The sequence below is a fragment of the Chiroxiphia lanceolata genome, chromosome 18 (assembly GCF_009829145.1).
Source record: "Chiroxiphia lanceolata isolate bChiLan1 chromosome 18, bChiLan1.pri, whole genome shotgun sequence".
NCBI classification, from domain to species: domain Eukaryota; kingdom Metazoa; phylum Chordata; class Aves; order Passeriformes; family Pipridae; genus Chiroxiphia; species Chiroxiphia lanceolata.
Window position 1 is genome coordinate 5,638,769 of NC_045654.1, and position 15,535 is coordinate 5,654,303.

Sequence of the window (15,535 nt, forward strand, 5' to 3'; positions counted from 1 at the left end):
GTTGCCACTGGTACAGAACACTGGAAGGAAACAACGTTCCTTCCAAAGTTCTGTCCTTTCTTGGAAGCCAAGGACAAGGCACAAGACTGTAACAGTGAAAAATCCCTTCAACAATATCTCCATCCCTAGTCATGAAATATCCTGAGTTGGAAGGGACCCACAAGGATCATCAAGTCCAACTCCTGAGCCACGGAATCTTTCATTAGACACTGTTTTAAAAATATATATATATAGTATTTATTTAAAAGTTGCAGCCTAGAGCAGCTTTTCAAACACTTCTGCTACAGGCACTGTACAGGTGTTTATGCATTTGCAGACACAGCTGCTTGTGCAGTAAGACAGAACCATTAGTTGTTCCAGGGCAGAAGGGCCCAGCCCTCACCGCTGGAGGACAGCAGTTCCATCAGGCCCATGCTCAGGAGCTGGTGGCAGTTCTAGACACACCAGCAGGATATGATGCAAAGTCCTCTTCCAGATATCTGTATCTCAAAATTTATCTTTTTTTTTCAACCAGTAATTGAACTCTGTTTGCAGTGTCCTTGAAAGAGGAACAAGGCCTGTAACAGCTTCAGGTATGATAAGGTTGAAGAGCCAACCACTGAGGCCCGTTCGGAGACCACGACTGAGTGTTACTGTGCTGGGGACCAGTCCATGTCCTGTCCCACTCAGGGGCTTCAGTGCCACGAAACACAACCATCTCAGCTTCCATTCCTTCAGGCCCGTTTCTGTGCTCGCTCGTTCTGTTCAAAATTAAAGTTGAGAAGGTGACTGAAGATGTCCCTGTCTCAGGGTCACACAGAAGGGACTTCAGGGAACAATGGGACAATCTTTTCTTCCCCAGTTCTCAAACACTCCTAGTCTAGAACTCTAAATCATAATTTTTTGAGGATAGACATTTATCAGGAGTTCTCAAATGAGAGAGCAGAACACTTGCCCAAATCATGCAGCACAAGGCCTATTATGGACTCCTAGTCCACCCATCTGGCACATAAATGCTACCCTGCTTTTGTCTGAAAGTTCTCAACCTTCCCATTGGTGTATAAAGAAGGGTCTGCAGATAATGCTTTCCTGGTTTGGGATACCCAACTCTAGTCAGCATAGCTGTACAGTACAATCCTAAACTCTGTAATGACAAAAGGTTGAATCTCTGCTTTTCATTTGCAGTACACTGGATAGCTGCCAAAATCCCAGCTCCAGAGGTAAAGAGAAAGGCAGAATAGAAAAAAACCACCACAAATCATAGAGTTGTTTTGGTTGGAAAAGACCCTTGAGACGATTGAGTCCCAAGCATTAACCCAGCACTGCCAAACTGACCACCATGTCTCCAAGTCTACATGTCTTTTAAATCCCTCCAGGGATGCTGCCAACCTTTAAGAGAAAACCTCTTCCTCCTCTCCCCACCCTTTCTGAGTATTCCATAACGATGCACCCACAATGCTGCCTTCACACAGAGATGGAATTCTCTCAGTTAAAGGAAAGGATCCTGGACACTAATACTTGTGCTAAGCATGAATTGCAGTAAACTGCACAAGCTGTAGTTTTGATTTTTTTATTTTATTCCCTGACTCAATTACCTTGACTGTCTTCTCGAGCTTACACAGAGCTGCCTCATATTGCTGCACCAAAGGCTTTAATGCTTTGCCCTTCATGGGGTGTTTCTGTATGTCTCGGATGCCGGCGTCCCTCAACATCCGCAGAAACTGACGTTCCTGCATAACACAGACACGGGAGATGAGACACCTCACTGCCCATCAGAGAGAAAATGAGCACATTTTGGAACATGTTGCCTAGTCAGGAAATAATTGAAGTTTCTGTGCACAAAGCTCAGCTGACTGGAAAAGGTGGGAAGTAGTATGAACTTTTATCTTCCTCATGCCCCTGCATGCATCCTTATCAAATGAACCCCACGCCAAAGACATACCTGAATTCTAAGGACCAAGCTGAAGGCAACACCTACTTTTCCTGCACGAGCCGTTCTTCCAACCCTGGAAACAGAACAAGTAGCTTCAAGTCAGTTTGAGCCCCACAGTCACTGCCATTATCAGCTCCAAGAGTCTGATTCTGAAACTCTTCACATTGCAGCAAGTCTGATTCCAAGCAATGCTATGGGCTTAATTTTTATTCGAAAGCTATTTGCATATTAAAGTAAAAAGAAAAACTAAAAGTCCTTTTAAGTGCATGTCACCTTTGCTAAACATTTCAAAGCAAACCAAGCTCAAGACATCTCCCTGTTGTTCCTGGCTGCCTTACCGGTGAATGTATGTCCTGATGAACTGTGGTGCATCATAATTTATTACATAATTCACTCCTTTAACGTCAATCCCTCGTGCAGTGGCATCTGTGCTGATTAACCTGGTTGTAAATGTATATATAGTTATTTTCAGGCAACATCTCTAGCACTATACACACAAGTGAAACACAGCACAGTTCTTGCTGATCTCTGTTCAAACTGGTCAGCCAGACTCTGTCTCTGAGTGTGGCAGGAGCACTGTAAGTCACTCCTCACTGTCACTGGCATTACTAGCTTCCCACACACCTCCAAGCATCACTACAGCCTGTCGCCCTCTGTTATGCATGAAAAGCTACTGGGTGTTTCCAGGTTCTCCAAGCATGGAACACTAAGCCAGACAGCTCCCAGTGCACTGGAGGTTACAAACCTCTAAGGTATCTGAACATTCCATAAAGGTACTGAATGCAGGGAGCAAGGTGAGAAATTCCAGTAGTCGAGGTTTGGATGAAAAGGAAACCCAGAAAATCAGTATTTACCTTCTTCTCAGAGACATTCCACAGATACAATCTCATACAGCTACCAAAATCACAATGTAAATCAAACACTTGGATAGAAGTAAAGCTGTATGCCAGTCTGAACAGGGACTGCTTTAGTAGAAAGCACTGACACTGTGTATAGTTCAAGCACCAATATCCATTTCCTTCCTACAAGCACCAGATGCCCAGCACACACAATAAACTGCAGATTTGCAAACCTGTGTGTTTTGGGCAATTCTGAACACGCAGTTACATTTACTGCTTGCCATGAAATAACACACAGAAATTCAGATTGCAGCTAGATTAGAACATGCAGGATAAACAATTCAAAGTCACAAGTCCAAGTCTCACACCCATTCTGCCACAGACTCCTGCACGCTGTTTTAGAGGACCCTGGGTAGCTGTGTCCTTGGTTCTGCCTAGTTTTTCTCACTGAAAACAGCCTGCGTTGGAAGACATGCAGGAAAGTCATTTAAGATGCTCACAGTTGTATTTTTCCTTGTTCAAACTCCCTTATGGTTCTCTGTCTCTCACTTGGAGTCAATCGAGAAGAAAACTCAGCCACTGTGACTCCACCAAAGGCTTGAACCAGCAGGAACAACCTGCAGGGAAAGGGGATAGAAACAGTCACTTCCTTGCCTCTGTAACAACACTTGACAGATATCTATGATAGTGATCTCATTCTCTACTCACCTGTGAGAAGCTTCCCTGGAATTGGTGAAGCACAACACGCGGGTGAACTTCATTGTCAGCATGAAGTACAAGAGGAGCAAAGGCTTGGAATTCAGGTCACAGGGCACGTAACATTGCTGCAGTCCACGGGGAAGAAGTTCAGAGAGAAAAAATTACTTCTTGCCAAGACTATTTGCCCTGAAACCCACTACCTGTCCATGACCTACACAGGCTTGGATGTTTTAAAACTGACTAACAGCAGCAAAACTAGACCCCACAGTGCCACCCCCTTTAGAATAAATCACAGTTACAGGCTGGCAGGATACAAAACAAGTGGAGACAGGAGACCTGAGTTGTTCTTACTTCTCCACAGCAAGTAACAACATGCACTGTCTTCCTGTCTACAGGCTGGCCTGTATCTGCATGCCTTGAAATGCACATTATACATATGGACAACTGGTAAGTGCTACTACATTATTATTATTTCACATTTCCACTCCTTGTTGCTGGTAAAACTTAATTCCACATGAAGAGAGATTAATTAAAAAAAAAAAAATCCAGTCTTAAGCAAATGAACATTAAGTAATGAGAAAACAAAGTCACAAAGACAGAGCTCTCTGGGTCGTAAATACTCCCAAAGCCACTTTTGCCCAGCACCTCTGTAATGCAGGAAAACATAGACATTTTACAATAAAACCATAACCAGATACTCCAGAATTAAACAAATCTTCAACCACAACTTATTCAAGAGAATGAACACCATACCGACAGCCCCTCGGGGAGTGTGTATTTATTATTAGCATCTTGTTCAGTTTCTGTTCCATCTCCAAGTGTTTTTCTCTCGGAATAGACAGATGTGAAGAGGCGTGGCTGGAATAAGTCCAGCTGCTGCAGCTTCTCTGGGTCCTGGGTCAGTGTGGCTGAAAACAGCAGCTTCTGTAAGGGTATCTGAGGAGAGCAGGAGCTGAAAGAAACAGCACACAGAAACCAGGCTTTGAGGATGGGGCAAAGGAGCTCCACACAAGTGCCTTCAGATGATGTTATAGAGGGAAGCAATTAATTCTGATGCTCTTTTCTTGCTCTGGGCCTTTCCTATAGGCTCTTTTCCAGCCTTGTTTTATGGTGGAGTTCACAGACAGAACTGATCAGTGCCCTCAACCTGCAGGAGTCTGTTACTCCTGCACACATCCCTGCACCCTGGTTACCCGTGTGCTCATTCTAGTCACGTCCTTCCTTGGCCACTGATCCCAGTTTCTGACACATCTCTACCACTGCTGTATGAAAACAGCATCTGCAGATAATTAATTGCAAGAGTTTTCCTCCAAATCCATTACTCAGCTTTGCTGGAGGGCATTACTACAGTTATTGTGCAAATGAATCACAGATTTGCAATATTTGTACATTCTTTTGATGCTCCTTTAGTCTAAATAAGGAAAGCTTGGAGACTACAATACTTAGTGTAAAGGACATTTTCTAGCATCAGCTGTTCACTGACTTACTTTGGTAGACATTTTTCTAGACATTTTCAGAGGAAAGGGACTTTGATAGGCCCTGTGGGAGGTACTGTGGAGCAGGACAGTGACATCCAGAGTTGGTATCCATACTATCAGTTCAAAGAAATGCATTCTGCAACTCACCTGGCTGCTGTTATAGGCCCTGGTTTGGTCCTCTGAAAAAGCATGTTGGAGCCAGAGTCATCTTCTACTTGGAATGCAGCTTTGACAATTTGGTTCAGACAGTTCTGGTGCATGTCATCGATCATACGGTCTGCTTCATCTATGATCTGAATTCACAAGGATGAAAAACACCCCTTGTTAAATACTGGGAGCTTTTGATTTTCCTTTTTTTTATCTGTAACAAGTGAGCCAGAATGTAAGACAAGGGAAGCTTCTAGTCAATAGAATTGCTTTCTCTGCCCATCCTTACTCTGAGTTTGCTAAAGGCCAAGAGAGAAGGGGAAGTGGGTGGATGCTTGGGTATCACGAGTTGGAATAAAACATCTGATCTTGTGACTGCTGCCTTCGGAATCTGGAGCATAGACAGGCCCACACAACAGTTCCAGAGGAGATGTATTTATGTTCCATGCAAGAAGAAAGCAGGAATTACAGCTGTAACAGGCAGTGCCCTCAGATGGGAGAGCCATGGAGCCAACTCACCAGGAAGCGAAGCTGCGTCAGGCTGAAGCCCGGGGTCTGCCTGATGTGATCCGTGAGCCGCCCTGGCGTGGCCACAACAATGTCAGCCAGGCTGCAGTAGCCCGTCACTCTGAAAGGACAAGCAGCCCACGAGTAAGTGTTTCTCTTCACCATAAAGCACGTAGCAGAGATCCTTGGCCAGCAGACCTTAAGGTTCTCCTACCACTCAATTAACTGAGAAACAATAAAATTCAAACATGCACTTGAGTTCGGAGAGCACGTGGAGGCAGTGCTGGACACCAGACCCCAGTCTGCACTGAACTGCCTCATTTTACACACAAAGTGTCGTTCTCCACTGCTCTTAAAAAAAGCTTAATTGCAGCAAAATCCCACACAGTCACTTGTACCTGTGGGCATAAGGTAAATATTTGCATTTTATTCAGCTGGTGAAGAATCCCAAAAATCTAGTAAAACATTACAATCACAACAAAGGGGTAGTAGCAGGCACTATGACAACGACAGAACCGCCAGTGTCCAGCACATAAAGCCACTATCCAAAATCGTGATAGCACAATGGTGTGCTGCAATAGCCTGTGTTTTGACCCCTGTTCCATGAGATTAATTAGTTTACAATCTCTATAAAACTTATCAAAATACCTTTTAACCTACTTTTTCTGGACAAGCATCTCCTGCTCCTTTGCAAAAGATTTCTGGCCAGTAATCAAAACGACCTTCAGACCTGTCCCATCAGTGTAAACGTTGAACACTTTACTCACCTGCAAAGAGATGAGCTTTGTCAGCTGCCACAGAAACACTTGCAGTAATACTTTCCATTACAGTAACAACATCAAACCCACTCATGGCTCTTCCACAGGCTTCACAGAACGGCCAAAGAACTGGCTGCACCAGCCTATCCCTTGGCCCAGTTCTGCTCAGAGAGACAGTGAAGAGCCACATACCTGTTGTGCCAGTTCTTTGGTGGGCAGAACAACCAGAGCTCGCACGTGGCAAACCACTCGATCTAACAGAACCTGCCAAAATAAAGTCCAAATGAGTGCCTGAAAGCAGTGGGGAGAGAATGGGGTTCTTGTACTTAACCTAGTTAGAAGAGATGAGCTTGGCACATCCTCGGAGTTTTACGTTTCCCTTTTTCTCCCTCCACCTTCCCAACTCCTCATGCTGTGCCTGCTGTCTGAGGAAAGGAGTGGGGTGCTGACATGAGGCTCCCTCAGACAGCTCTGAGCTAAAAATCCTGCTGCCTTATGTCCACAAATTCCTTGGCTTTTTAACATACTTCTGAGCTGCGGTTTCGCTTGAACAAAAGCACCCCCAGCATTTTCCCTGCAGATACTTCCCTGGGGTGAACTCACCTGGACAATGGGTATGACGAACGCCAGGGTTTTCCCACTGCCCGTGGGTGCCGAGACACAGATGTCCTTGGGGCGGTATCCCCCCCGCCCCACCAGGTACCCATTGGAGGCACTCTGGAGAATGGCAGGAATAACCTCTGCCTGAACTGAGCAAACCCAGAAACAAACACAAAGTACACCATTAATGAACTCACTCGTACCCTTAAAATGTTATATGAAAGCGTTCTTTAAGTGAGAAGACGCATGCTGGCTTCCCAACACAACCCTGACAGGCCTCTGACACAGCCTAAGCCTCCAGGCTCAGCTGGACCAACTACTCAGCTCACCCTCCTACCCTTATCCTTGCTTCCAGCTGTGCTTTCTACTTATTTAAGAGCTGGCATTTATTGTACTTGTTTGCAAAACCAGTAAAATAATGGAAAATCAACAATTTTTTTTTTTGTTTGAATGTTTTTCCTGGTACTTTATTGAGTTGAATGAGTTCCCAGAGAGCTGTGATCAGTAGCAGACATGGTGGAAAGTAAGGAGCTAAAACACATGCTTGGCATAAGGAGGAAAAATGTGAGGACACAAGTAAGACTTCCCTCTTTGGGCAGCTCTTAGCCTTTACTTCAAGCTTTATCTATGAGCAGATAATAGACTTTTACTCAGCTTAGATAAAGCTTTGAAAATGAAGGGTTAAAGCTGATGCAATCACTTACATGCATTAAACTTGGCTTTGTCCCATGTTTTACTTCACTGACTACACAAAATATTCAGCACCAGACTGCAGGAACTCTGCAAATCAGTTAGTTCAGAAAGGAACAAAAGCACTGTCAAAGTACCTGGAAAGAAGGACTCTATCCCATTCATCTGCAGCTTTTTCAGCAGGCGGGGATGGATTCCTGGCACATCTCTGATTGGGCACAGATTGTCTTTGATACGTTTCTGCACTCGTTTGGGTTGAGCAAGCCACTGTGGCAAAAAGGGCTGAACCTGAGGTGAGGGAAAGGAGAATATGGCAATGCCATACATAAAATAAACCTGTAAGATGCATGTTCCCTCCTGACCATCATCACAATCCCATCAAGCTCAATTACCTTCTGCACTGGCTTTCTGTCGTAGTCTCCGAGAATTGTCAAACTGGAGGGTGGATAATTTGCCTCTTCCCCAGAGGCTGCTAAGGAAAGCTCCTCCTCTGTGCTTTGATTTTCTTTAGTTCTTTCACTCTTCTCTTTCTTCCCTGTTTCATCTCCTTCTGTTTCCTCATGTGTCTTCTTCCTTTTAGAAGACTTACTTTTAACATTGTTTCTATTTTCCTGTTGTTCGATGTCTTCTTCAGAATCTGGAATGTGGATACCAGGAACACAGAGCCACAGGTCAGAATGTGTTACAGAAAAGGGATGTAGGCAACATTTTACAATGTAGGACTTAACCAACAACTTGCAAGCTCCTCTTTTTTCCTAAATCCAAGTGCAAAAGCCAAACATTTCCTTGTTGGTATGGAGGCAACAAGACTGAGGTGACATATTTCCCTCCTCCCCTTACCATAAATTAATCCTCAAAGTTTGCAATATGGGGCTTTCCACTAAAAAATAAGAACTACTTTGAGAACGTATTAAGCAAAGGAAAACCAAATCAGGTAAATTGGGTAAGGTACTCAAAGAGCAACTCGTGTCCACTTTTCCATGGAGAAATGTCAACCACAATGAAATGAAATCCTACAGCCTGTTACCTGCTTCAGTTCTCTCCCGCTGCACTTTCGACTTTCTTCTTCTTTCTTTCTTCTTCTTCACGGGGCTGCTGCCATCTGCTGCCTGCTCAGTGCCTGCCCCGCCTTCAGCAGAGCTGCGGGGCTGTTTTGCCTTTAGCTTCTTCTGCCCTTGCGCACCGGGCTGCTCTTCACCCTCCCTCTTCCTCTTCCCTTTTCCTTCCCCGGGCTCACCCCCGGGGCTCAGCCCCGCGCCCCCTGGGCCTTCCTCCCCTCCCCGGGGCTGCGCCTCCCGCTGCTTCTTCAGCTGCCGGGCCCTCGCCTGCTGCCGCAGCCGCTCCAGCAGGACCCGCGCCCGGTCCTCCGCCTCGGCGCCCTCCTCCTGCTGCTTCTCATCCTCATCCTCCTCCCCGCCGTACCTGAAACAGCACAGACAAAGCCCCCTCAGGCACCAGCCGCCCGCCCGTACCCGGGGTCGAGGCAGCGCCTGAGACAGGGGCAGGGGTCGGGACAGGGGCAGAGGTCGGGACAGGGATAGGAACAGGGATAAGAACAGGGATCGGGGCAGGGGCCGAGACAAGGATAGGGACAGGGATAGGGACAGGGATAGGGGCAGGGGCCGGGCCGGCCGTACCTGTTGATGCAGAACAGCGCCATGACCGCGCCGCGCCGCCCGCGCGCGCCGAGATGACGTCATCACAACGAGGCCCCGCCGGAAGGCTCCAGAAGGGGCGGGAGGGGGTGGCGCCCCCTGCTGGCGACGGGTGGGGGGAGCGCTGCGCGCCCCCTAAGGGGACCGTGAGGGGAAGGGAGGGAACGTCCTGCCCAGGGAGCGTCGGAGCGGGACGGGCTGGGAGAGAGCACGGAATGTGTGCGGGACACAGCACAGCGCCCGTGTGGGACACTCAGAGAGCACAGCATCCCTGTGGGAGGGGCTGGGAGAGCACAGCATCTGTGCAGGACAGGGTAGGAGAGAGCACAGAATCCGTGTGGGACAGGCCGGCAGACAGCACAGCATCAGTGCGGGACACATTAGCACAGAACACCAAAGCTTCCCACAGCGCTGCAGGCTCCAGCACAGCTCCCACAGCACCGAGGGCCTCTCCTGCTGCCTGGAGCAGGCAGTGTAAGCAATGTGGATGACACCGTTTCACCTCAGTGAGCAAAAGCCCTGCTTCCTTGCTTGTTTGGCCCCACACAGCTGGCACGTTCCCAGAGGAAAGCTGCCCTGAAGGAGCAGGCACAGGGCTGGCCAAAGGACTGCTGTCATTGTGGCAATTGCAGATACAGGCCAAAAACAAACCTCAGAGTGACAAGGAGTCCCAAAGGCACCAACAGCCACTGGGGCACAGCAAGGTAAAAATCACCCTGGAGTGCTGTTGGGAAGCAGCCACAGGCATCACCACTGTACCGTGAAATACTGTGTGGAGAAAAAACAGGCAAATCCAAAGCATTCCTTTTGTTTGCTTTAGGATCAGAGTGACACAGACATATTAGCAATTGCCCAACTCCATCCCCAACCTCCCAAAGCCTACACCACACACAGCTTACTTCTAAATCTTTATTTGTTTTCTACACAGAGAAAACAGAGGAATGTTGAAGCAGCAATATTTAAACACACTAGAAAGGAGCCATCAATCTGTGAGAGTGCACAAAATGCAACACGGGGCCGTTTGTGCCGCGGTCTCTGCTACGGGGCAGGGTGAGGGGAGGTCCAGGAGCAGCCTCTTCAGGCAGACAGGACAGCTCTATGCAAAGGTGGAGCCGTTCCAGCCCACGTTGGCAGCATTCATGTCGAAGTAGTTGATGTAGACCCTGCAGAAGAAGCACAAGAGGACACAACAATGACATTATTAACTCATTTATATAAGTCATGAGTGAGATGGGACAATACAACACGGAACAGTGCTTTCCATTCCTCTGCTTCAAGAAGTTTCAAGCTTCATTTTCACTGAAATCTATCTAACTTCTCTGGTGAAGCCTCCAAGCAGTCAATATTCCTCTGAGTCCCTGGAACTGTACTTCTTTTCTTTTTTAAAATATAAACTCTTCTGCAGTCAGGGGCTGCCCAGACACCCAGACAGCTCGGTTAGCAGCCTGTCAAGAATTTCCGGAGATCAAATCCTTTTGTTTCCAAGGGCTGCAGTCCCTCCTGGTGCCACACAGACGGGCAGCCCCAGAGAGCCAGGCATGCCCTCAGGGCTGGCTCTGCATGTCTCCCTTCCAGCCCCCATGGCAGCAGGTTCTCCCCATTCTTCACAGCTGCGCACAGACACTCTCCCAAGGCTCCACAGCCGGCAAGGGAGCTGCTCACAGCCTGCTGGCCTCTACTTTGCCTTTCAGCTCCAGCCTGTTACAGCTCCTCCCGTGTGCTTTCAGCCTCTCTTCACCAGAGGACAAGACATCACACCTCAGAAGCAAAAGACACTGTGCAACCTGTCAGTGCTGTGGTATTTTTCCCTGTCCTGAGAGCAGGAAGCCATTGAACAGACAACTCTCCAGGGGGAACACATAAGCATCAAACTCTTAATAGGACATGAAAATGCTACAAGTGATCACTTTGTGTTTTCCCAAGCACACGGACTTATTTCTGGCTTTTTGTATTTTTAAACCAACTTCTGAAATCAGCTTCAGGAAGCCAGATATATGAGGCTAACCCACGGCCCAGCCTTACCTGTCTGCAGATACATGCAAGTGCTTCGAAATGAGATCACACAGCATCTTGGTGTAAGTCTTGTTCTGCTGCCCTCCTATTTTGCCGATGCTGTAGAGGCTGCAGAGTGCGCAGGGATCGGTGGAGCCCCCGAAGGACATCATCTGATCAGGTATGATGTGCACAGCTATGTACTGCGGGAGGAAAACACAGTTACAGCGTGTCTGACCTGTCCTCCCTTGACACAAACTTGCTTTAGGGACCAACTTTAAACAGTGCAGTTGTATTGGGGTCAGGCTACTCATCGGCACTGCCCTCTGCACCCTTCCCAGATCCAGGGGAGGCATCAGCAGCTCAGGAGGTCGCAGCCGTGGGGGCTGCAGGGACCCTCGTCCCGGCTCTCAGCTTTAGGCACAAGGCTGTGTGTGCAAAGCCGCCGGCACCAGGGGCACTCCTGCCCGCCACCGCAGCGCGGCACGGGGAGATAAAGGCCCGAAATCTGCGCGTGCCAGAGCTCACATCCCCAAATCACGGGCTGAGCCACCGGGCCTGCCCGAGAGCCTGGCAGCGAATCGGCCTTAGGGAGCTCCGGCGGTCCGGCCCGAGGGGGCCGTGTCGGATGGCGGGACCACCGGGAGCTGCCCGGAGGGAGGTACAGCCCGCAGGAGCGCTCCGTATCTGCCCAAGCCCCCGCCCGGGCGGGTCCGTGCCGCCGCGCAGCTCCGCCGCTCAAATCCCGACCGCCAGCACAGGCGCAGCACATCCCCGGCTACGTGAGCGCCGAGCTCCCGCAGGCCGGGCTGTCGCTGCGGGCTGGCGGCCTCCGCACGGGCAGGGGCCGGGCAGCGGGAGGCCCGGCACGGCGGGATGGAACGGGCACGGGCCCCTTCCCCCGCAGCAGCGGGGAGGGCACGGGCACAGGCCCCCTCCCCCGCAGCAGCGGGGCGGCGGCCGCGGCCCGCCCGCCCCAGGGGCCCAGAGAGCGGGCGCTGCCCCGCGGCCGCCCCGCCGGCGCCTCCCCGCGCCGGGCCCGCCGCCCTCCGCCGCGCACGTGTTCGCCCCGCTCCCGGCCCGGGGCGGCCCCGCCGCCCGCCCTCACCTGCGCGGGCTTGCCGGTGGCCTTGGCCAGCTGCTGGGTGAGGTCGCCCAACAGGCTGTCGGGCACGGCGTCCTTGCAGACATTGGTGTAGATAGCGAACATGGGCATGGTGGCGGCAGCGGGGGCGGCGGGGCCGACGGCGGGAGCAGAGCCGTGGGAGCAGCGCACTGGAGCGAGGAAGGGGTGGCGGCGCTGCTTTTAGTGCGCGGGGCTGCGCCGGACGGAGAGCGGCCCCGCCCGGCGGGGAGGGGAGGGAGCGGGGCGGGGGGACACGCACACATCCCGCCTCCCCTCTCTGCCGCCCTCGCTGCGCCGTGCGGAACCTCCCGCAGAAGCCTCCCCGCCACAGCTCTCCCCTCGCTCCGCAGTTGTTCGTTCGATTTGTTGCTGCCACTGGACATTTTTTGAGGGTTTGTTGCAGGCTGCTTCCTGAAGCGGAGTCCGGCCGCGCTGGCAGCTCACACATAACCTGGTGTCAGCACGCATGTGGTACCACCGCTGTAGTACGCCCACTGCTTTCTGCAGGATTAGGGCCGGCGAGGGATATAGGCCCTAGCCTGGCAGTTGCAAAAAGGGGCACTCGCCCTTGCTTCGGAGGGTATCTTTATTTTCTCAAAATAAAGGCACATTTGTACGGTTTTTGGTTTAACTGTGTGCATACCTTTAACTCGATGTAAGCAGAAACGTTTGCCTTGCTGGCATATTAATTATTAATTATTTTCTATAACGTTTTTCAGTCAAATTAAAAATTATCTATTACTCATCAGCATCCCCATTTTCACATACTTTTTTCTTCTGGAAAAAAGTAGAGGTGATTTCACGTTTGCTTAGGAACGAAGCGGTGCGTGTCTGTTCGGAGGTGAGGGGCAGCAGAGGCGAGCCGTATGCTGGGCTGTGTGATGCGATGCACGTAGGCTGCCAGGGCACGGCTCCCCACGCTGCCTCTTCCCTGCCCCGACGGCAGCAGCGCTGCTCTGCTGAGCCAAATGACTCACAGGAAGGCTAAAGGGGATCAGGCCCAGAGCCTCTCCACCCAGACATTTTACACACAGGGATCAAGCACGTGCTGATTTTTAACAAAGTCCCAGCCACTGCTGCTGCCACAGAGCTTGACCATATGTACATGTCATGCCCGTGAGCACATACAGCCCTGAATGAGGAACAAGGGATGATGTTACATAGGAATACTTAGGAGTGACACAGACTGTAATGTTGAGAACTGGAGCACCTCTTTTTGTAGTATTAACGGTGCTTAAGAACAGCGATTAAGAACTGATTAAGTTTTCTTCCTTGGATATCCTCACCTCAGCTCCTTACCACTGCATACTTATTGCACTTATTCCTCCCATCCTCCTGCCTCCCAGATTTGTTGCATGGAGGTGGGGTGGGAATTCTATCCGTGCAGGGAGAAAAACTCGAGAGCAATGTCACCACATGGTGTGCTTGCTGTGTGGCCTGCCAGGCCAAATGGCAGCCCCTGGCCATGCTGCCACACAATGGAGAGACATCTGCAATGTTGTTCTCCTTTGCCTCCCTGACCAAGGAAGAAGCAGTGCACACATTTTCATAGCTTCTAGAGATGTGTTTTTAACAGTTTACCAAACACCAGTGTACTTGTGCTCACCCGTCCCTCAAGTGATTGCTCCACACTCCTACCTTCATAAATCATTTCTGGATGCACAGCACCTGTTTTTAAAAACAACTGCTTGTAATTAAAATAAGAACAATGAAGAAATGTGTCTAAGAGCAAAAAATTGAAAGCTAAAATGTTTTATAGAAATATGCCAAAGAGCATTCTAATGATGTACCAGAGTCAGAGGCAAAGGCATCTTCTACATTCCCTATTAGAGAGTATAAGGACTTTTAGCAAGCAAAGGTGGTCTCATTTGTACTTGTGCCATGAGGTGCCTCAGGAACACACATTCCAGAGTTTGGATGCTCCGAGTAGAACTCTGAAAGCATCCACCATAGAAAGGCCTCAGCAGATATGTGGGGCAGGCTGAAACCTTTCCTGGAGACTGACTGCAAAGGGCTGGGGCATCCATGGGTTGCAGCTGGATACACCCAACTGCACCACAGCCAAAACCTGAGCACAGGGCAACTGGACCATGGAGGAGGAGCCAGGAGAACATCAGAGAATGCTGGTGCTGTGGCTCCAAGAGCAGCAGAGGCAGCATTCTTTGAGTGAGTGGCTCCATGAAAAAGGTAGATTGATTTCTGGAGAAGAAAACTGCCCCCCTGTGGAAGGCCCTGCTGTGTTTAGGGGCCATTCTGCCAAAAGAATACATACCTCATGTCATGTCTTCCTTCTTCAACTGGCAGCTCCACATGGCTTAAAGTGGCATGAACAATATTTAATAAGATACACTGTATTTAGATGCCAAGTAGCACACTGTTTTACTGGCTGTGCTACTTTGATTCACCAAAGCAGCTTTCGTTTGTTATCTCAACAAAGCATTTTTGCAAGTTGAGGTGCAGGCTTGTATTTAAAGGCTGTGTCTGCAAAGCAAAGCTGTGATAGGAACAAAACGGGGTGTTCACAATAGAGCTCAGAACAGGGGTGTGATAGGGTTTGCTCTTCCAGAAAAAAGTTACAATACACCTAACTGTAGATTTTCAGGAAATTTATCTCTACTCAATCTTTTATTTTAGTTTGGAAGCGAACGATCTTATCTGACCAAGGGCTTGAATAATAAATATTTATATTCCTTTCATAATTAATTCACCACTTCAGCCTCTGGGAATGGCTTGCTGTGCCTCTGCCTCATTCTGAGCCGTGCTCTAATCTTTGCTGTCACTACAGATTGTTCAATGGATGAAAAGGGGAGGGCAGAACAGGGAACAGTGGTTTTTTCCACTCACTCCTTCTGCCCGTGCTGAGCCCTGGGAGACTCACAGCACAGGCTTTTCTGCAAATCAGCTAGGTGTCCATGTAGCGTTAGAGCTAAGGAGGACCCAGACTGCAATCCATCCCTTTTAAATAAGAGGCAATCATTTCTTTCCTCCTTTTGAAAGAAGGTCCATATGCCACATTTGTAGCCACATCTATTGACTTAAATGTATCTTGAGATTAGATCAAGATAGTTCCTTTAAATTTGGCCAGGCTCTTGATCATGAACAGAGCAAAGACATATCCAAATGGAGTGTTCA

At 49.2% G+C, this 15,535-nt stretch overlaps 2 protein-coding genes across 2 annotated transcripts; both read right to left on the reverse strand.

Annotated features, from left to right (window-relative positions):
* Positions 1-185: 185 nt before the first annotated feature.
* DDX51 (DEAD-box helicase 51) lies at positions 186-9,376 on the reverse strand. The gene is made up of 16 exons (XM_032705667.1): positions 9,268-9,376; positions 8,658-9,052; positions 8,023-8,267; positions 7,768-7,918; positions 6,944-7,089; positions 6,533-6,604; positions 6,243-6,349; positions 5,595-5,703; positions 5,076-5,221; positions 4,204-4,402; positions 3,460-3,575; positions 3,252-3,368; positions 2,251-2,352; positions 1,922-1,985; positions 1,575-1,709; positions 186-740 (listed from the first exon to the last, which is right to left on the reverse strand). The coding sequence occupies exons 1-16, from the start codon at positions 9,288-9,290 to the stop codon at positions 714-716; spliced, it is 2,154 nt and encodes a 717-aa protein (XP_032561558.1). The 5' UTR covers positions 9,291-9,376; the 3' UTR covers positions 186-713.
* An 804-nt stretch (positions 9,377-10,180) lies between these two features.
* LOC116795997 (macrophage migration inhibitory factor) lies at positions 10,181-12,604 on the reverse strand. Its single transcript, XM_032706167.1, has 3 exons — positions 12,386-12,604; positions 11,308-11,480; positions 10,181-10,448 (listed from the first exon to the last, which is right to left on the reverse strand). The coding sequence occupies exons 1-3, from the start codon at positions 12,491-12,493 to the stop codon at positions 10,382-10,384; spliced, it is 348 nt and encodes a 115-aa protein (XP_032562058.1). The 5' UTR covers positions 12,494-12,604; the 3' UTR covers positions 10,181-10,381.
* Between the last annotated feature and the right edge of the window lie 2,931 nt (positions 12,605-15,535).